Here is a 19,889-nt window from a genome sequence, read left to right as displayed (position 1 = left end):
CTCCAGTGGAAGATACTAGAGAAGGCCATGGGGATGGGTGGTGTCCCACAGCCTAGGAGATCAGGCAGAAATACTGGATGATATCTCTGGCTGGAAAGGTCACATGTATTTCCTAGAAGGGAACCTGGAACTTTTCTTCTTGCCCCTCAGTTCCGGTTTGGCAGCGGTGGGGGTGACAAGGGCCCTGTGGTGGCTGCCCAGGAGGCTCAGGCCCAGGCAGTTCTGCAGCAGGCACGGGTAAGTAGGGCTGGAGTGGATCTTGGTAGAGGGGTATGGGGAGAAAGAGAAGACTCTAGGAGGGGTTGGAAGCATTGGAGTGAATATCACACAGGGGAATGTCTGGGTTGGTTTGGGGCTGAGAGGGAGGTTAGGGAGAATACAGGGCAGTGGAACAAGAATCAGGAATGGAAAGGCAAATATGGAGGGTGTACTGGGGCTGGGAGTTCTCCAGTTGCCTCTTCTAAGCTCTGCTGTGTCCCCTGCTACCCTGGACAGCTGGCACTCCGTGGACCCCCTGGGCCCATGGGATACACAGGCCGCCCTGGACCCTTGGTGAGTGAGTGGGGTATTGGGGTAGGGGATTCTTTATTTGTATGTGGGAGAATGGACAGTTCTGGAAAGGAACTAAATAAAAGTTATATTGCTGCTCTGGAGAGGGCTTTGAGGTGACTGTTGGGTATGTCCTTCAATATAGCCAACCTCTTTTCTCTCTCACAGGGACAACCCGGAAGCCCTGGCCTGAAAGGAGAATCTGGAGACCTAGGACCTCAGGTAACACCCTCAACCTAGCAGACCCTCAACCTACTGCCTTCCCCTCTGTCTATGCCAATTAACCCTATCCCCAACTCTCCCTCTCCAGGGCCCCAGGGGACCTCAGGGCCTCACAGGCCCTCCCGGAAAGGCTGGGAGAAGGGTGAGTGACTAGGGGTGGGATGGGCAATATTGGGAGATGGGGCACAGAGCATGGAGGACTGTCCTCTGCTTGCTCTGACACTTCCCTTGCATCTGCAGGGCCGAGCGGGTGCTGATGGAGCCCGAGGGATGCCTGGAGAACCTGGAGTGAAGGTGAGAGGCTGGGCCCCTCTCAGATGCTTAACTCCCAGCCCCATCTGAGCTCATTTGTTTTCTGGAAACTGAATTCCCCAGGTTTCCTCAAGAAGTGGCCCCTCCTAACTCAGGACACAATAGGAAGGGATAGGGTGGGAAAGGGACTGTGACCTCATGTAGGCTTCCCCTTCTTCCCCTAGGGTGACCGAGGCTTTGATGGACTCCCAGGGCTTCCTGGGGAGAAGGGACATAGGGTAAGTATATTGGGGACTAGGGATCTCAAGGCAAGGGAAGGAGGCCGAGGGTTCCGGTATGAGCTCAGTGAGTGAAATTGGTTGGTTAATTGAAGAGCGTCAGTGCCTGCCTGTGTGCTGGGGGCTCTGAGGACCCTCTGACCTGTACATCCATTTTCCAGGGTGATACTGGTGCCCAGGGCCTTTCTGGGCCACCTGGAGAGGATGGAGAGCGGGTAAGTATGGTGGCCAAGGCACGGGCTCGGGATAGGAGAGGGCTGGAAGATGAGGCCACTTCACCATGTCCTCCTTCTCCAGGGAGATGATGGGGAGATTGGGCCTCGGGGGCTGCCTGGAGAGTCGGTGAGTGTCCGGGGAGTCCGATTGTGGTGTAGGGCTCTGGGGATTCCAGAGGAGGGATGTGTATGAAAGAAGCACATTTTCTTTCACCCATGCATGCCATATTATTCCCTCATCTGAATGCAGGGACCTCGAGGCCTTCTTGGCCCTAAAGGCCCACCTGGTATTCCTGGACCTCCAGTAAGTGACTGTCTCTGGTTTCTGACCTTGATCTTACCTGTTTATCTTCCTAACTGCTCCTACCTCCTCTCTAGTCCCCCCTCGCTGGCTCCCACCCACCCCTGCTTCAGCCTCCACCCCCAAGTACCCTTGCAGGGTCATATGGTGCAGGGCACCAAAGGCTCTGAGCACAGCCAAAAAAAAAAAAAAAATTCCTTAAGAAAAACAAAACAAAAACCCACAAACCCACAGACCCACAGACCCACGCCCTGTGGATCTGGGCTGGCTGTGTTTGTTTAGGTCTGGGATGAACTGGAGGTCTGACGGATGTGCCTCTGCCCTGTCCCACCCTCAGCAATGGCCAGGCCTCTCAGAAACCACAGGTCCCTCCAGGGCCGAGGCCTTCCTTTCAGCCTGCTCATGCCCCTCTCATATTTCAGGGAGTCCGAGGCATGGATGGCCCCCATGGTCCCAAAGGGAGCTTGGTGAGTGATTGGCATGGACACCCCACCCAACCCTTAGCCCCAGAGTTCCCTGCCAAGGCCCTGTTCCCTTTACCACCATTTGATCTCCCGCCTGCTCTAGTTCTTGCCCTCTTGGCCGTCCCTGCTGAGACTCAGTTTTCCACCCTAAGTTTTTTTGATACCATCCTCTTCTGATAACTGCCTCGTTGCCTGTTTCTAGGGACCTCAGGGAGAGCCAGGACCTCCTGGACAACAGGGCACTCCTGGGACTCAGGTGAGTTGTCTTGTCCACCCCTTCCCTAACTTTAGCGACTTCCCCTGGGCTTTCACAGTATGCCTGATCCCAGATGGGGACAGGAATTTAAGGGTCTCAAGTCTTTACTGCTCATGCTCTGAATGGGGGATGTTGGCTGGAGGAGAAAGCGCCCACCCCTGTGGGGCTGCTGTGACTTCTCTCTCCCTGTGTGTAGGGTCTCCCCGGGCCCCAGGGTGCCATTGGCCCTCATGGAGAGAAGGTAAGTGGTACTGATCTGGGGGACAAGGGATATCCTGGGGGTTGTGTCAGGAGGGCCATAAATGTATGGCCAGAATTTTAGCCGTGTTCAGACCTGACCCCTCTGGTGACCCTGAGCCTCCTCATCTTCCTGTAGGGTCCTCAAGGGAAACCAGGGCTACCTGGCATGCCTGGCTCGGATGGACCTCCGGTGAGTGGGCTCCCACTTCTTATTCCAAATATTCCTTGACCCTCCGTCCTATTGAATGACCCTCCAAGCACCTTCATTGTCTATTTATACTGTGTGTCCCTTGCACTGGGAGGTGACTGGTGGTGCCTGCCCATGGTCAGTCAGCTTCATCTGGTCACAGATGGTTGAAGTATAGGGAGGGGTGCAGGAAAAGTGACAGGGGCTAGTGGTCACATTCTCCTTCGCCTACTCCCAGGGCCACCCCGGGAAGGAAGGTCCTCCTGGAACCAAAGGAAACCAGGTGAGATCTTCCATACCTCCTTTCACCCCATGAAGGGATCTCCACTCAGACTCTGGGGCCTCAACGTCCTTGGGATTCCCTTATCTCATCATTCACGTGGCTCTGACGGTGTTCTCCGATGTTGTCACTTTTATCTCTCCCAGTCCCCGACGTCCCCACAGCGACACCCTGTGATCCCTTTATGGATACCTCTCTTTCTTCTTCCAGGGTCCATCTGGACCTCAGGGTCCTCTAGGATACCCAGGACCTCGAGGTGTCAAGGTAAAAGACCACCAGGCTGGGAGATAAAGGACCATGGTTGTGGAAACCAGTTGGTGGCCTTAGGAACTCAGTACCCCCAACCCAACCTCTGGCCCTGATCTCTGTCTCTGTCTTCCTCTCTAATTCTAGGGTGTGGATGGAATTCGGGGTCTGAAGGGACATAAGGGTGAAAAGGTGAGCAGTGTGCCCCGAACTTCCCAATACCTCTATCCTGCACCACCAACCTCTTTGTCCATCTCTTCCTCCTTCCTTCCCTCCTGCCTGCCCTTCAGCTACTGAAATCCACCCTCCCACACATGTTCTTTTAAATCCTTCATTTTAACCTTCTGACCTTTTATCATCCGTTATGTTGTCACCCCATCTTTCTTAGGGTGATGATGGCTTTCCCGGCTTCAAAGGTGACATGGGTGTTAAAGGTGACAGGGTGAGTAGAAACTCCCACACTGACCTCCCATCTCTTAGTCCTAATGATGCTGCACTTTGGAGCTTCTAATTATCCACCTGTTCCCTTGATACCCTGGAGTCCCAATATCCAGTGTTCTGTACCCTTTAGGGCCTGATCACAGCAGGATGGCAACTCCACGGTCTGTGTCCCTCCAATAACTACACCCTCTCTGCTCTGTTTAGTTCCCTGTCCTGCAATAGTTTCTGGGATCCCTGCCAACCCCATTCAGTCTTACCAAGGATCTTACCAGGCCTCTTCTCTTGGGGCTAAGGCCCCACTCCTGGTCCCCAACATTCATCTCTCCAACCCTCTCACTCAGGGCGAGGTTGGAGTCCCTGGTTCCAGGGGAGAGGATGGTCCTGAAGGGCCAAAGGGACGCACTGGACCCACTGGAGACCCTGGGCCCCCTGGGCTCATGGGCGACAAGGTGATGGGGGATGAGGGATCTGTGCCTGCATTCTCTAGGGATGTTGAGGGGATGAGGGCATGGGCACTGGAATCAGGGTGGGCATGGGATGCCAACAGTTGGAGTCAGCAAGTCAATTAAAGATGGCCATGTGTTAATTATGCTCCTTTCTGTATAAAGCATCTCTTGGACACTGATGGATTGAGGGGCAATAGATAAGAAGTCAAGGAAAAGTCCCTGTCATGAAGAGTTTATAATAGATCGATGAGGACAAGGCGTAGAGGCTGTCATAAAGTTACTGTGTGTACAAAGCAGTATGAAATTGTGTCCAGACTCAGAGCAATAGGAGTTCTGAGAAGGAAGAAAGTCAAGAGCTCACGATCTCTGAGATCTTCGGAGCTATCACTGAGTACTTACTATGTGCCGGCATTGTGCTAACTTGTCATATTGATCCTGTAGGGTAGGCACAATTAATGTTCTGTTTCACAGAGGCACCAGCAGGTTGAGACACTTGTTAGTCATACAGGCAGCGAGGGGCAGAACCAGGGTTTGAGCCCTGGCAGTCAGATTACTGAATCCCTACACCCAACCTCCATTCCACAGCTGCCTCAGCAAAATGGGCCCTGAAGCATCAGGAGGCAGGGGATGCATACTGGGGGAGTTGGAGTGGTGCAGGGCATGAACAGAAGGCAGAGGTCGTCCCAAGCTGTGTGGAGGCCTGCAAGGGGACTGGCCTCTGTGGAGCATGAGTGTGTTCTGGGAAAGATGGAGCTCAGGTTGACGGGTAGGCAGGGACCAGATCACAAACCACAAGGACTTGATGGAGCTGCAGACTTTAGTCTTCAGACACAGGGGAGGCAAGATCCTAGCACTAGAGTTGGGGAAAATCTGCTCTCAGAAAGAAGAGCTTACAAAAGCCAGGCAGACTGAAAGGCAGGAGATGAGGGGCCAGGGGCTGGAGGTTTATTGGGGAGCATTGCTGGATTGAGGCTGGCTCCTATCTCTGAGGGTTGGGGTCTCCAGGAGTAGGGTGGCATCTGTGACTCTTCTCACTCCTCATTGCTCCCTGTCCTTCCACAGGGAAAGCTGGGTGTTCCTGGTCTGCCTGGTTATCCTGGACGCCAGGGTCCCAAGGTGATGCAATGCCCCATTTGTATCCCTTCTTCCTTTTCCTTTCCCGATACCTGATTGCAGGATGCACAGACTGACAGAGAAGTGGGGGCTCTATAGAGAGAATTTAGCCTATCCTGTTCCACAGAGGAGGAAACAGGCTCAGACAGCAGTAGGAATTTGTCCAAGGTCACCTAGTTATTGGCGGAGCCCAGGTCTCCCACACTACTGCCTCCATCACTTCCCCTGACCTCCTTTGGCCCTTTTTAGGCCCTTCCCTTTTCTCGTGTCTCAATTTTTCCTTTTCCATTTCCACCAGGGGTCCCTGGGATTTCCTGGTTTTCCTGGAGCTGGTGGAGAGAAGGGAGCCCGGGTAAGTTTGGGGAAGAGAGAGGACATGGAGGGAAGGGTGGCTCTGTGGGGAGCCATGCCCTGGGTAATGTGTTGTCTGTTTCATTCCCACCAGGGCCTGTCTGGGAAGTCAGGACCGCGGGGAGAGCGGGGGCCCACGGTGAGTGCAGTGGGGAGAGAGACCTGTATCTTAGATCCAAAGGGGTGTATTGGGGATTTCTGACAACTCCTCTCTTCTCTTCTAGGGTCCACGAGGTCAGCGGGGTCCCCGAGGTGCCACTGGGAAGTCTGGAGCTAAGGTTAGTGGTCTTGGCGGGACTCTCGGCCATCTACCCTTTAACCCGCCTCCCCACCAACTCCTCTGACCTCAGGAAAGCTAGAAAGCACCTCCTCTGACTCTGTTTCCTCCACAGGGAACATCGGGTGGTGATGGCCCTCATGGACCCCCCGGAGAAAGGGTAAGTGCTGCTGGAGTCTTCTTGTCCCTAGCTCTCCCCAGGGAGCCAAGTGGAGCAACTCCCTGTTACCCCAGGGAAGAAGCCGTGTCCCCTGCCCAGCATCCCGCCTCATCCTCCTGACTCAACCCAGCTCTGTCTCTAGGGTCTCCCTGGGCCTCAGGGCCCCAATGGATTTCCTGGCCCCAAAGGACCTCCGGTAAGCTGCCCTCTGACCTCTGGCCTATCTTAGTTCTCTGAATCTTTCTTTCCCATTCCCTTCCCTGCTTAGACTTCACCTGACATTTGAACCCCTTCCAGGGCCCCCCTGGGAAGGATGGGCTGCCAGGACACCCGGGCCAGAGAGGAGAAGTGGTAAGTGATGCCCTGGCTCCCTCAGACCCTCAAATTCCAGAACTGTCTGGAAGGCCCACCAGGGTGTTTCTCCTGGAGGAGCGGAGAGCATCCTAGTGCTCGCTACTCAGACCGACCCATGGCCAAGGACTTGGTGGCGACTTGGCCCTTCGCCTGGGAACCTGGGTTCCTTCCCACACTGTCCATGCCTGACAGTGTATTCCGACTGCTCTCTCCTCTCTTCCTCTTTCAGGGTTTCCAAGGGAAGACTGGCCCCCCAGGCCCCCCGGGAGTGGTGGGACCTCAGGTATGTTTGCCCTTCGGAGAGAGTGGACCCCAGACCTTGGAATTATTCTATCTTTCCTTGTCCTCCTTCCCCATCACAAGCCCCTTCCCTGGGCCTCTTGGAGCTGGGGTAAATGGTGGGCCTGGGATTAGGAGCACCGATGCCCAACTTCAATTTCCCGGGCCAGTTTTTATTTTCTGGGGTCTTGGAGAAGAGGCAGTTCCCCAGTGGGGACACAGGTGGTATAGTTGCTCCACATCAGGGACTGAAAACCGGAGCAGGGGCCTCAGAGAGCCCCTAGAAATCTCCCAGTAGCTTTGGGACATAAAGGGGTTCTAGAGGGGTATTTTAGGGTGGCCAGGATGGCTGCTTTAGGCAGAAGGTGGGCTGAAGGGTCTAAGATTAGGATCTCTCTGCTTCTTTCCCAGGGAGCAGCAGGAGAAACTGGGCCCATGGGGGAGAGAGGTCATCCAGGCCCCCCAGGGCCCCCTGGAGAACAGGGACTGACTGGAACAGCTGGAAAAGAAGGAACAAAGGTCAGTAAGGGGCCAGGTAGAGGGGAACTTGCGGGACCAGGGTTGGGGTGCTGAAGGGTACAGTCAATTGGGGGTTTGAGGGGTGTTAGAACTTTCTGCATAATTTAGTAGCATGGCTATGGCTCACCACTTTTTCTTTCCTTTTAGGGCGATCCTGGTCCCCCTGGGACCCCAGGAAAGGATGGTCCCGCTGGGCTTAGGGGCTTCCCAGGAGAGAGAGGCCTCCCCGGCACTGCTGTGAGTATCACCCTACCAGACCACCTGTTAACAAGTCACTGCTAATCCTGGTGCTCCTCAGAGTCACCCACTCTCATCTCAGCCTGTTCCCCATCCCCAATCCTGCATGTTTCCTGGACCGCCATTCCTGTGATGTCCCATCTTCCTGTCTCATGTCTGAGATTTACTCCAAATCTCTGGTTCATAGGGTGGACCCGGTTTGAAGGGAAATGAAGGTCCGGCTGGTCCCCCTGGCCCTGCAGTGAGTCTGGGGTCTCTGGGGTCAGTGGGGGATGAACCAAGAAAGGCGGTGGTGAATAAGGGTGAATAGTGGCACCTGGATCTAGGCGGGGCTGTGGACTGGGCAGAGGGAGTCTAGAGTCAGCTGTAATGCATCTGTTTTGGGCTATTCTCCTGGGAACAATGGCCAGGGTCCTCTGGTGTTGGTAGGCTGTGGTCTCTTCCATGGAGATCTAACTTCATTTCCTCTCAGGGCTCCCCTGGGGAGCGAGGTGCGGCAGGATCAGGGGGACCCATTGGACCTCCAGGGCGCCCAGGACCTCAAGGTCCCCCTGGAGCAGCAGGAGAGAAAGGTGTCCCGGTGAGTGTGGGGTCCCTGCTAGGGCCCCCAAAGAGCTACTAGGTTATGGAGGGTTTCTGGTGGGGATGTTTGAGGGTGAGGGTCGTCTTCAGGTCATGACTCCTTTCTTCACTTCTCACAGGGTGAGAAGGGCCCCATTGGTCCGACTGGCCGTGATGGGGTACAGGGTCCTGTGGGGCTTCCTGGTCCTGCTGGACCCCCAGGAGTGGCAGGAGAGGATGGAGACAAGGTGAGGGAACCCACAGACCCTGGACTCAACTTCTTTCCAGATGAGATTGCAGATCTGGGCATGGCCTGTCTTATTCCTCTCCCCACTTTCCCCATCTCCTTTCTTTAATGTCTCGTCTGCCTTCTCCCAGGGTGAGGTGGGAGACCCCGGACAGAAAGGCTCTAAAGGGAACAAGGGTGAACATGTAAGTGTCTATGACCTTTGACTTCTGACCTCTGGCCTTAAACCTCATTCCCACCTGGTTTCTCTCCCTGTCTTGGTATCTCTGACTCTCATTTCTCCCATAGGGCCCTCCTGGACCCCCTGGACCCATTGGTCCTGTGGGGCAGCCTGGAACAGCGGTGAGTGACTGCCTGGCCTACTCTCACCAGAGGCCCCAGCAGTCCCCAGTCTGCCCTCAGTTCCCTTCTTCCCATAGGGTTGGAGATGGGAGTAGGGGGCTCGGGGCTGGTACCCAGCTCTATGTGACCATCTCTGTGCCCTTGTCCCGGCTCCTCAGGGAGCAGATGGGGAGCCTGGAGCTCGGGGACCCCAGGGACACTTTGGAGCCAAAGGCGATGAAGGAACAAGAGGATTCAATGGGCCCCCAGGACCCATCGGTCTACAGGTGAGTTGAAGAGTGGAGATAGCGGCTGAGAATTGGGGTCAGGATGGAGCTGATGTCTGCCCCAGACCCCTGCTAGCCCCATTCCGATAAGGACTGGGGAGGTGGGGGCAGAAGACCGGGGGTGCAAGCATGTGGGATCTGAGGGAGAGAAGTGGGAGGCTCTAGGGCAGTTTGATCAGCTGGGTCTGTGCCGTGTCTACCTGCACAGGGTTTGCCAGGCCCCTCAGGAGAGAAGGGAGAAACAGGAGATGTGGGCCCTATGGTGAGTGTGACTTCACTAATGTTGCATGACTCCTACTGACCCAAGACCCACCTACTAGTCACCTCCACCCATCCAGCCCCATCCTAGCTGCCACTGGCTCCCTGATCCCTGGCCTGGCTGCTGCTCCTCCTCCTCTTTGCCCAGGATCTCTGCCTTGTGCAACCCTCCATAATTCATGTGCATCCATCACTGTTTCTCTCATTTTCTTCCCCAATCTCTGGTGTATTTGTTTCTCCCCAGGGACCACCTGGCCCCCCCGGACCTCGAGGCCCAGCTGGACCAAATGGAGCTGATGTGAGTCCTCTTTGCCTCTTGTCCCTTCAAATTAATGTGGCCAGTCCTCTGCTTCCCTTTCCCCCAACTATAAACTCTAGTCTTATTTTGGGTACCACAAGAAGCCACTGGGCCTCTCACTGTCTCACTGCTGTGACCTCAGAGCTCTCATCCAGGCTCTGCCCCTAGAATGGCACTACTTCTCTAAGCTGTGATCCTTATTTCTGTTCCTTTTCCAGGGTCCACAAGGTCCCCCAGGAGGTGTTGGAAACCTGGGTCCCCCTGGAGAGAAGGTATCTAGGAAGGGGGTGAATGGCCTGCTCTTGGGGAGGATGAGGTTGGACTTCCTCCAGTTTTGGTTGGCAGTCAAAAGAGAATGAGCTGTGAGGAATGTCAAGATTTTGGAGGGGGGAAGGAGGAATTTTGACCCCTATCTCCTTGCAGGGGGAGCCAGGAGAGTCAGGATCTCCTGGGGTCCAGGGTGAACCAGGTGTCAAGGTGAGTGATAGCTCTGAGGCACCTCTCCCCATCTCCTTTCACCCCACCCCCAACCTCACCCCTACTTTTCCTGTAACCTCCTGGAGCTAGAATTCCTCTACAGCCCAGGAGTCTTTGCTCCGGCCATTCTGTGGGGGGTTTGGTCCCTGGGTGTAAGTGAACCTTGCCACCCCTTCCTTGAAGGGAAGAGGAGCCAAGGGACCCTTGTATGGGGTTGTCTTTCTGTGTGTATCCCACCATCACTGAGGGGATTTGGGGGTGGCTGAAGGTGTCTCGGAAGCAGGGGCTGCATCCTTGATCTTCAAGATCCCCTCGGGACCATCTATACCCTCCACTCATCCTCCAGGGTCCACGTGGGGAGCGTGGGGAGAAAGGAGAGTCGGGGCAGCCGGGAGAGGCGGGACCACCAGGGCCTAAAGGCCCCACCGGGGATGATGGCCCCAAAGGGAATCCTGTGAGTTTGTGGGGAGGGGCCGAGAGGAGCTCCTGTGAATGGGAGACCTGGGAATGTGGGTATGAGGATCTTAGAGCCCAAGAATAGGGGATACCTGGGAGGAAGGCTCTAGGTATGGGGTCTCCTGGGAGGGGTGTATGGGGTCTAGGGTCCAGAGAGAGAGAACATGAGAGACATCCTCTAGTTAAAATGTATTAGAAGGCATGTAGTGCCCGACAGGGAGGAGGTGAAGGGGACTCTTTTTAGGGTGGTGGGGGGCACTGTCTGTAGAGAGGGAGAGTGTTACATGTGCCCAAGGGGCTCTGTGTTGGCTCTGTGTGTGTTTAGGGGGCTGTGAGTCTGACCTTTGTTCTCCCTCTTGGTTAGGGCCCTGTTGGTTTTCCTGGTGACCCTGGCCCTCCTGGAGAAGGTGGCCCTCGGGTGAGTCTTACCTAGGGTGTGTTTCTGTGTGGCTGGTGAACTTGGCTGTTGGAAGCTGGCAGGGCAGGTAGAGGAATGGAAAGATCAGCAGTCTTGGGGTGATACCAGCCAGACTGGGACCCCCCTCTGACCTTGCTTCATCCCCACAGGGCCAGGATGGTGCGAAGGGTGACCGTGGAGAGGATGGCGAGCCAGGGCAGCCTGTGAGTGAGCAGTGACCCCTCCCTTTACCCCTGAGCCCAAGCATTTAGACTCATTTCCCCTCTTCTTCGCTCCACTCTTGAGGGGTCCCTTGGCTGGAGGGTAAACACTCACCCACCCCTATTCCTCTCTCCTTAGGGATCCCCTGGTCCCACTGGGGAGAATGGGCCCCCTGGACCACTTGGGAAGCGGGTAAGTGAACTAGAAACCTGGGACCTTGAGGGTCAGTCCTTGGCAGGGTGGATAGAAGATGGGGCAATGGCTGTTGGGATGAGCAGGGAGATGCCTGGTGTCTGGGTTGTCCCTGGGTAGGGTGCATATTTGCTTGAGCACACGTGTTTATAAGTGTGCTATGTTTTTTGGGGTATGCTTGTTCCTGGGGTTTGGTATGTAAGTTCTTGCCAGGGGTGGTGGTGTGTACCAACCACTCACAATGGACACTGGAGGAAGGGGCTGGCTTTCTGGAGGGCCCCTGCTGGACCGGGGATTAACCCTTTAGTTGCTGGAGTAGGAGAGGTAGGGCAGTAGGGGGTATGTGGGCAAGTGGTTCTTCACCAGATGCTCAGAACTACTCATTATTTTAACAACTGGTAAAGCTGTACGAGCTCTTACCATCTGTGAATTGTCCTCTGCATGGCTTCATCCACTCTTCCTTCCTATCTTCACACATAGGGTCCTGCTGGCACACCTGGTCCTGAGGGGCGACAAGGAGAGAAGGGAGCCAAGGTGAGGGAGAGTCTGCCCTGGATGATGGAACACTTCCTCCATCCTCCTGCCCCTTTACTCCTGATTCTTCTGTCTCTGAATGCCTACGCCATGTCCACCTCCCCTAAGCTGAGCCCCTTGTGGGAGGACTGTGTTTCCTGTACTCGTTCTGGCTCCTGGGGTTTGGCCTCTCCTCCCTGCCTCACCCTGTCTACCTTGGACTCCCTGCTCCCACCCACAACCCCCTCCTCTGCCTCATAGGAGACATTCCTTACATGTGTTTCAGGGGGATCCTGGTGCTGTGGGTGCCCCAGGAAAGACAGGCCCTGTGGGTCCTGCAGGCCCAGCAGGAAAACCTGGCCCTGATGGTCTGAGGGGGCTCCCGGGCTCAGTGGTAAGTCATTGTGTCAAGAGGCTCGGTTGGAAGAGGTGAGGGGCTATGGAAGGGGTAAGGTATGGGGACATTCCTCTTGACCTCTGTGGTCTCCTCAAATCTGCAGGGCCAGCAAGGTCGTCCTGGAGCCACAGGCCAGGCTGGGCCTCCAGGTCCCATGGTGAGTGACTATGGATTGGGTGGGGGTGGGTGAGGGTGGGAGTGCTCTTGGTAAATAAATGGGCATGTAACCGAAGCCCTAGAGGAAGTCAGAAGTGGTTGGGGAACAGCTTGTTTTCACCTCTCCCTGGAAAGAGTGACTTCCTTGTCTCCTCACAGGGACCCCCAGGGCTTCCTGGCCTCCGGGGTGATGCTGGGGCCAAGGGAGAGAAGGTGAGTGACAGATGAACAAGTGGCCAGGTGTCTTTCCTCTCACTCGTATCCCCTAAAACCTATGGGCACTTTGAGTGCCCACTATTCTATTTCAGGCCTCCAGTACCAAGTCTTTGGGGGTCCTTACTCATCGAGGGCTGTTCATAGCCCCTGCTCTTTCCTCAGGCCTTGCACTTGAGTATCTCTTGTTTTCTGGGCTCTGACCCCTGTGGTCTCCTCCCACATCCATGCGTCTCCTCTCTGCTTCCCCCTGACCACCTGTTCCCTTCTTCAGGGTCACCCAGGTCTTATTGGACTGATTGGGCCCCCTGGGGAACAGGGAGAGAAGGGTGATCGAGGACTTCCTGGCCCTCAGGGCTCCTCTGGACAGAAAGGAGAGACAGTGAGTTGAAGAGGGCTTAGTCATAGAAGGTCTGGGGGAATGAGGGTACAGATAGTGTTGGGGGTGGGTGGGATCAGGGGTAGAGACTCAATGGTAGGGTGAGGGAGGGGTAGGTAAAAATGACCCATTTGAAATAGGCCCTCCCTTTCCTAGGGTATCCCAGGAGCATCTGGCCCCATTGGTCCTGGAGGGCCCCCTGGCCTCCCCGTGAGTACTCCACCTTTCCCCCACTAACCCCACTAAACCCCACTGCTCCCCTTTCTGTAATCTCCCAATGATTCCCATGGCAATTGTCAGCCTAACAAGCATAGGCCTCAGTTTCCCCCATATGTCCTTATACCTGCAGTGTTTCCTCCCCCATCCTACCAGGATCTCTCAATGTCCCTGTGTCCCCTCATGCCTGCTCCCCTGTGAATTCCCTTGTCCTGTGGACTCATGACCTTGCCTCTCCATTCCTCCTTGTCCCAACTCTCCCCTATGGTGACCATCTCTTTCTTGTTTTCTAATTTCACAGGGACCTGCTGGCCCCAAGGGAGCCAAAGGAGCCACAGTGAGTGAACCCCAGCCAGCTCTGAGCTCTGCTTCTTCTCCCAAGCTGGACTTGTCACTATCTCTTTGGAGCAAACATACTCTTGTTCCCAGCCTGGATATTGATTTGATGCTTCTGTGATCTTGATTGCATGCTTGACCTCATGACCCCTTGGTGACCTCATTTACTCCTTTTGCAGGGCCCAGCTGGACCCAAGGGAGAGAAGGGCATCCAGGGCCCTCCAGGACACCCAGTGAGTTACAAGTCAGGGCCTGCTTCTCTGACTGTCCCTCTCTGTTCCAGTGTTTCTCTGCTTCATGCTCATACTGACCTCATCTCTCATCCTCTCTATCTGTGCCTCCATCCAGGGCCCCCCGGGTGAAGTGATCCAGCCCCTACCGATCCAGATGCCCAAGAAGACTCGGCGCTCAGTGGATGGAAGCCGCCTGATGCAGGAAGATGAGGCCATGCCGACCAGGGGTGCACCGGGCAGTCCTGGGGGATTGGAGGAGATCTTCGGCTCACTTGACTCCCTGCGGGAGGAGATAGAGCAGATGAGGCGGCCAACAGGGACCCAGGACAGTCCTGCTCGCACCTGCCAGGACCTGAAGCTCTGCCACCCAGAGCTGCCTGATGGTCAGTGTCAGCCTCAGGGGACACAAAAATATTAACAGCATGGGCATGGACAAGCAAAATGCATGTCGGGAGAGTCTTGGGGAAGATGTTGGGGTGGGAGGGGTGGGGATAGGAGAGAGGGTGGAACAGCAGCTATTTACCAATCAGTTCAGAAGTGTTTCAATATTTAGTAACTGATATGGTCCTACCAGTGTGTACTAGCTCATTATCAGCCTGGTATCTATAGGAATAGATAAACATACACGTGTATACATGTGCTTGCATTTGGACAGATGTGTGCTAACCTGCAGCCACACATTCGTTGTAGCAGCATGAGGGTATCAGTGCTCCTACCCTTTCCAGGAGCCTGGGGGTGTGCTGGAGTCGGGGCTGTCAGAGATGGGGCAGGGGTATAAGGTGATGAAAGAACCTGGAGTAGGGTGGGCTGTGTTATGGGGCTCTGGTGGGAGAGAGGTAGGACTGGGAAACTGAGAGCATTGTGGGAAGGGCTGGGGGGGACAGTGGAAATGTGGGAGCAAAGAGCATCTTGGGTCTGAGCCCTCAGGGCCCTGACTCTCCCCCCTCCCTCACCCAACAGGCGAATACTGGGTCGACCCCAACCAGGGCTGTGCTCGGGATGCCTTTCTGGTTTTCTGCAACTTTACAGCAGGAGGGGAAACCTGTGTGATGCCACGGGACGATGTTACACAGGTGACCCCCGACTGCCTTCTCTCCTGCCCCATAGTGCACCCCTGTCGCGGTGTAGTGGTTTCTGGGTTTATGTGACAAGCTCTTTGGCCCTTTCGCTTGCAGAGACCACTTACTGGCCCTTCTCCATTCCTGTGCCTTCTCCCTTTCCTTCTCACAGCCCTCCTATGCTCAGTTTGTCTCCTTCCCTTGGCAACTCAAGACAAAAGTTTGCCTTTCATTGACCTTGTCTCCTGGCTCTCACTCTGGCCCTCATTTCTCCCCAGCCCTTTCCTCCAACCCATTCCCCACCCATTCCCCTGGCCCAGCTACCCTGCTTCTGTAGGGGCTCGGCAGGCTGCTCCGTTTGCCTCTGACCACAGCCCTCTCTCCTGCCAGTTCTCCTATGTGGACTCAGAAGGCTCCCCAGTAGGCGTGGTCCAGCTCACCTTCCTGCGGCTGCTCAGTGTCTCTGCTCACCAGGATGTCTCCTACCCATGCTCTGGTGTGGCCCAGGAAGGCCCCTTGAGGCTCAGGGGGGCCAATGAAGATGAGCTGAGCCCAGATACAAGCCCCTATGTCAAGGAATTCAGAGATGGCTGTCAGGTGGGAAGCAGGAAGAGCCCGTTAGGGGTGGATCCCAGGCTCAGGCTGGAGGAAGACCCTTTGGGCAGGGGCACCAGGGAGAGCCAGAGTCCTGCTTCCTGGTGTCACATATGTCTTAGGAAGCTCAGATGGGGGTGAATAGAGTGGGGAAGATGGAAATGGGGTTCACCTGTGTGCACATAGCATCACCCCAAGTGAGTCATGCAGGCTCAAACACACATTTGCACAAGTTGTCCAGCAGAAGCACACAGGGGGCAACTCTCCATGGAGGCACAGAGGCAGAGATGCCCCCAATTTGTATACATCTCCAGAGTTGCCTGGATGGGGTTACATAGGTACACACACATGTGGAATCATGTTGGCTGTCATCATACAGGCACACCCACAGACACATACACACGTCCTTGTGCAGTCACACAGACTCACGTAACCACCGCAGACAGATCATCTCAAAGACAAAGACAAAGCCTCACAGACTGGCTCGTGAGCACACCCGCACACATGCGAGCACGCGCATAGGCGCATGCAGCCTTCCTAACTTCTCTGATCCTGACTCCCTGGAAGAAAATTCAGCAAGTCTGAACATGTGACACGGTTGGAGGAATAGCTTCTCATGGTGCTTAGAGGGGAGACAAGCCTGGGCCTGAGGGTGGGGTTCCATGGGGCATGTGCACTCCGCCCCCCTCACTTCCCCTTCTCCCCCCTCAAGACACAGCAAGGCCGGACGGTGCTGGAGGTGCGAACGCCCGTGCTGGAGCAGCTGCCTGTGCTGGATGCCTCCTTCTCAGATCTGGAGAACCTCCCGAGGCGCGGAGGGGTGCTACTGGGGCCTGCCTGCTTCATGGGCTAGCACTTTTTCTCTCTCTGACCCTGTCAGTCGAAACCAGGCCCACCTGGAATCTCACAGCATCAGCTCTGTGCTACTTCCCAAGAGGGCTCCTCACCATCTAGGGGGCCTTGGGCTAGGGCGCCGCGAGCGGACCAGGGGAGGAGTGAAGTGGGTGCTAGGATACCCCATGGGAGGGGTGGTATCTGGGCTCTTGGCCCTCCCATCTGGAGCCTGTGACCTGTTAGACAGCTGACACACCTATTTAAAACTTGCCTTCCAATCACCCCAAACAAGAGGAAGAGAAGAGAAAGGACACTGTATTTTGTATTTAAAAGTAATTATATTAATTATTTAAAGAGTGGAAAACCGAATAACAAAAAAGATAAAGAGAGAAATGCTAATAAAAAAATCAGTGGACTTTGGAGATAGGGCTCTCCAGGGATCACTGTCCCTTGCCTCAGGGCTTTCCTCAGTGACTGTGTGGGGAATTTCCAGTCGAACACTAACTCCCTCACACCCAACCTGTAGCACCCACTGTGAATGTTGGAATATATGGTCTCGTTTGCCTCAGGGCTCTGACTCTCTCTGCCCAGGTGGGGCTCTCTCATCTCTACCTACCTGGTGTTTGGCTCCCTGACCCACATACCTGCTGTCTTTCACTTGGTCTGGGGCTTGCAGAAACTGCCTATTACTTGGGGATCAGGCCACTCCCTGGGGGAGAAACGGAATTGTGAGGGGTGTGTGCAGGGCCTGTATTGAGAGGACTGTTGAAATATCAAAATCTTCCAGATTAGCTGGGAAGTCACCTTGGCCCTGAGCCTCCTGAGTATCCTAATGCCATCCTGGCCACTTCAGTTCTTCCCCTGAGCATCCCTTCACCTTCCCTGATCCTGCAATTGAAGGATTAATGTGGGGCATGTGGATGGAATGGAATCCCAGGACCTCGTCTATCTCTATGACCAGCATCCATTCCGACTGATAGTTAAAACATGCGGTTGTCTCCTAGGGTGTGTGTGGTGCTTGTGTTGTTATTTCAATCCCTACCCATCCACCATCCAATGCTCCTTCTTCCTGGCTGAGCCAGAAATAGATGGCTTAATCCCTGTTCCTGGAGGGCCTATCCAGCTGGGGTATCATAAAGCGTGGCTAACATGGTTAGAATCACAAATGGATACCCCAGTTCTGCCTGCCATTAGCGCTGGATTGGGAGAGGGTGTGCCTCAAACACAACCCCCGCCCCTAATCTTTAGAGACCTGGAAGGAGCCTTAGAGTCTAAACTCTTTGCAAATGAGACTGAGACTCACTTCCATAACGTTTTCCTGCACTTGTAGCTCTGGTCATCTCATCCTTCCTCCTCAACCTTGCAATGTCCAGTCGTAAAAAGCCAGGGCTGTGTAGGGGCCCCCATGCTGGACAAGTGTGTGTGTTACTGTCTACGCCATTACAGGCTTTGCTGTTGCATCTAGATGCACAGCCCTCACTCCCCGTCCTACTCTGTGCTGACCCCACTCCTTCCTTCCTTAGCGTCCCCTTTCAGGGCTTATTCTTCATGCAGCTCTGTATGATCCAGTCTTGGGTCCCAGTCAGGCCCTGCTGCTGTTCAGGGAGCACAACCGGGCATCCCTAGCTGGCCTCCCCGCCTCTCCTAGGCCTTCCCTTCTTTACACAGCACTTCCTGGCCCCGCCCGTCCTGGCAGTAGATTGAATTTTATTCCAGGGCCTCATCCCAGTAGGGACACCCCTTTCCGTGCTGGACGCCTGGTTGCGGGGGCAGCAGGGCATATGCGCGTATGCATATGTGTGTCCCAGCTTCACGTCTGCAAAACCCCAGGAGGCAGGTTGGGCAGAGGCTGCCTTGCACTCCAGACTCAGAGTCCGGGGTAGATACTCCCCAGACACTCCCTCGCTTCTTTCTCCCGTGGATCCCCGACAGCACTGCCTTGTTCGTCCCCGTCCAAGGACAAAACCCCAATTTTTGAAGCCCTGGAGTGTTGAATCTAATCCCTCTTTCCAGTAAGCTCTCCTATGGGGGTCTGGAAGCCAAGACTCCGCAGGAAGACTGATGGCAGGTGAAAACCCCTCCTTCTGCAAGCCCGCGCCTCGAGCTCCGCGTATCTCCCTGCCTCTGCTGCCCCCTGGTGCCAGCGCCAAGACCTCTGCCCGCTGAAGAGCTGGGGAAAGACTCCGGCCCCCAAGACATCTCGAAACCGCTGCCCCTCGTTTAACACTCCTACTCTGCCCCAATCCAGGAGGAGGAGGAGTAGAAGGGAAGCCCCCGATCTTGTCTATTTGGGGTCAGGTGATGGATGGGATTTCTGGGATCACCCGCACCCTCTGTCTCTATCTCCAAACCCCGAGGGCTTCAGATAACCCATCTTCCCTCCCTCCCAGGCTGAAGAGATGATCAGACCTAAATAAAGGCACCCCACTCTCTTCGCCTGCACCCACTCACAGCCAATCCCGGCCAGAGTGGAGGTTTCTCAGCGCTCTCTCGGCAATTGGAGCCAAACCCACAGAGGTCGCCCTGGGAGCACAAAGGGGAGTGTCCACAAAGGTCACTTTTGGTCAGATGCTCTGAGCTGAGAGCTTTTCTTCACGGAAACAATGCCATACAGTAACTCAAATAACATTTATACATGATGGTTAGGTCCCCAGGCCAATCCACAAAAGCTTATTTATCTAGTATGCCAGCCAACCCCATATAACACTTTTGTGAGTGATTCTGTGGGAAGTTACTGCGGAAGATGCCAGGACCACTCCCTCTCTCTGTAGCAGGACTTCTCTGGGGCCAGCTGAGGCCTGGCTCTAAGGAAAGATGGGAGAAAGTTAAGGGCAGGGCTCCAGAGTTGAGGGTTTGGGGTGGGGCTGGGTGTTGTTAGTGCAGGTGCCTTGGCATTTGGATATATGGGTGCTGGCAGTGGCTCCAGGGGCTTGTGGGCAGTAGAGGCTTCTGCATGGGGCCAGGAGGAGATAAAAGAGAGGCAGAAACTTTGGGGAGTTACTTTGGATTTGATTGGATCAGAACATAAACTCTTATAGGAAAGGCTGAGTTCCGAAACATCTTTTTTTTTTTTTTTTTCCAATTAGAGTCGACATTCAATATTATTTATATTAGTTTCGGCATAGTGATAGACATTTATATAATTTACAAAATTGAAATATCTTGACTGCTTCTCCAAGGAGTTTAACTTGAACCCACTAAGGAAGAGGGAGTCAGTGATGGTGTTTGAAAAGATACGCAATATGATGGAGTTGTGTGCTAGCAAGGCCTCACCCGAGTTGGATGACGGTGTGAAGAAACCGGAGGAAGGCACGCAGCTAACAGGCTTGGAGGTTTAGGAAAGGAGGACTTGGAGTGGGGAGGACAGTGAGATTATAGTGGGCAGGCTGTGAGGGTAGGTCCTCTAGCCTGTCACACCCTTGGAGCTGCTTCTCAGACTTGGACTGATATTTTTGGCCTCTGTGACTTATAGTCAAAAAACAACTTGTAAAATTTGGACCACTTAGATCACTGTACCTAAGAACACTACATATCCCAGAAGCCGTGGGCTGCACATCCCTGTCCTCCCCTTCTTGGC

At 54.8% G+C, this 19,889-nt stretch overlaps 1 protein-coding gene across 8 annotated transcripts in view; it reads left to right on the top strand.

The window, feature by feature from the left end:
• The window catches only part of COL11A2 (collagen type XI alpha 2 chain), a 30,410-nt gene extending 12,672 nt beyond the window's left edge, over positions 1 to 17,738 (top strand). For 4 of the 8 annotated variants that reach the window (XM_036238625.1, XM_016147027.2, XM_016147026.2 and 1 more), the window contains 54 exons: positions 151 to 237; positions 496 to 552; positions 718 to 771; positions 860 to 913; positions 1,012 to 1,065; positions 1,248 to 1,301; positions 1,463 to 1,516; positions 1,599 to 1,643; positions 1,767 to 1,820; positions 2,240 to 2,284; positions 2,484 to 2,537; positions 2,734 to 2,778; positions 2,914 to 2,967; positions 3,203 to 3,247; positions 3,455 to 3,508; positions 3,638 to 3,682; positions 3,879 to 3,932; positions 4,273 to 4,380; positions 5,440 to 5,493; positions 5,789 to 5,842; positions 5,936 to 5,980; positions 6,066 to 6,119; positions 6,234 to 6,278; positions 6,421 to 6,474; positions 6,576 to 6,629; positions 6,862 to 6,915; positions 7,323 to 7,430; positions 7,578 to 7,667; positions 7,855 to 7,908; positions 8,140 to 8,247; positions 8,369 to 8,476; positions 8,607 to 8,660; positions 8,764 to 8,817; positions 8,976 to 9,083; positions 9,292 to 9,345; positions 9,586 to 9,639; positions 9,858 to 9,911; positions 10,063 to 10,116; positions 10,463 to 10,570; positions 10,937 to 10,990; positions 11,140 to 11,193; positions 11,330 to 11,383; positions 11,864 to 11,917; positions 12,183 to 12,290; positions 12,397 to 12,450; positions 12,609 to 12,662; positions 12,937 to 13,044; positions 13,198 to 13,251; positions 13,559 to 13,594; positions 13,773 to 13,826; positions 13,942 to 14,209; positions 14,787 to 14,899; positions 15,275 to 15,481; positions 16,191 to 17,738. In XM_036238625.1, coding sequence (XP_036094518.1) covers positions 151 to 237; positions 496 to 552; positions 718 to 771; positions 860 to 913; positions 1,012 to 1,065; positions 1,248 to 1,301; positions 1,463 to 1,516; positions 1,599 to 1,643; positions 1,767 to 1,820; positions 2,240 to 2,284; positions 2,484 to 2,537; positions 2,734 to 2,778; positions 2,914 to 2,967; positions 3,203 to 3,247; positions 3,455 to 3,508; positions 3,638 to 3,682; positions 3,879 to 3,932; positions 4,273 to 4,380; positions 5,440 to 5,493; positions 5,789 to 5,842; positions 5,936 to 5,980; positions 6,066 to 6,119; positions 6,234 to 6,278; positions 6,421 to 6,474; positions 6,576 to 6,629; positions 6,862 to 6,915; positions 7,323 to 7,430; positions 7,578 to 7,667; positions 7,855 to 7,908; positions 8,140 to 8,247; positions 8,369 to 8,476; positions 8,607 to 8,660; positions 8,764 to 8,817; positions 8,976 to 9,083; positions 9,292 to 9,345; positions 9,586 to 9,639; positions 9,858 to 9,911; positions 10,063 to 10,116; positions 10,463 to 10,570; positions 10,937 to 10,990; positions 11,140 to 11,193; positions 11,330 to 11,383; positions 11,864 to 11,917; positions 12,183 to 12,290; positions 12,397 to 12,450; positions 12,609 to 12,662; positions 12,937 to 13,044; positions 13,198 to 13,251; positions 13,559 to 13,594; positions 13,773 to 13,826; positions 13,942 to 14,209; positions 14,787 to 14,899; positions 15,275 to 15,481; positions 16,191 to 16,331 — 3,852 coding nt within the window. In that variant the 3' untranslated portion in view covers positions 16,332 to 17,738. The remainder of the gene's footprint in view (positions 1 to 150; positions 238 to 495; positions 553 to 717; positions 772 to 859; positions 914 to 1,011; positions 1,066 to 1,247; positions 1,302 to 1,462; positions 1,517 to 1,598; positions 1,644 to 1,766; positions 1,821 to 2,239; positions 2,285 to 2,483; positions 2,538 to 2,733; positions 2,779 to 2,913; positions 2,968 to 3,202; positions 3,248 to 3,454; positions 3,509 to 3,637; positions 3,683 to 3,878; positions 3,933 to 4,272; positions 4,381 to 5,439; positions 5,494 to 5,788; positions 5,843 to 5,935; positions 5,981 to 6,065; positions 6,120 to 6,233; positions 6,279 to 6,420; positions 6,475 to 6,575; positions 6,630 to 6,861; positions 6,916 to 7,322; positions 7,431 to 7,577; positions 7,668 to 7,854; positions 7,909 to 8,139; positions 8,248 to 8,368; positions 8,477 to 8,606; positions 8,661 to 8,763; positions 8,818 to 8,975; positions 9,084 to 9,291; positions 9,346 to 9,585; positions 9,640 to 9,857; positions 9,912 to 10,062; positions 10,117 to 10,462; positions 10,571 to 10,936; positions 10,991 to 11,139; positions 11,194 to 11,329; positions 11,384 to 11,863; positions 11,918 to 12,182; positions 12,291 to 12,396; positions 12,451 to 12,608; positions 12,663 to 12,936; positions 13,045 to 13,197; positions 13,252 to 13,558; positions 13,595 to 13,772; positions 13,827 to 13,941; positions 14,210 to 14,786; positions 14,900 to 15,274; positions 15,482 to 16,190) is intronic. The other 4 variants (XM_036238656.1, XM_016147029.2, XM_016147028.2 and 1 more) reach the window with 2 other exon arrangements.
• The last annotated feature ends 2,151 nt before the right edge of the window (positions 17,739 to 19,889 follow it).

The sequence above is a fragment of the Rousettus aegyptiacus genome, unplaced genomic scaffold, assembly GCF_014176215.1.
Source record: "Rousettus aegyptiacus isolate mRouAeg1 unplaced genomic scaffold, mRouAeg1.p scaffold_m13_p_1, whole genome shotgun sequence".
In the NCBI taxonomy this organism is placed as follows: Eukaryota; Metazoa; Chordata; class Mammalia; order Chiroptera; family Pteropodidae; genus Rousettus; species Rousettus aegyptiacus.
Note: the sequence above shows the minus strand (reverse complement) of the source record. Positions and strands in the feature narration are given on the sequence as shown.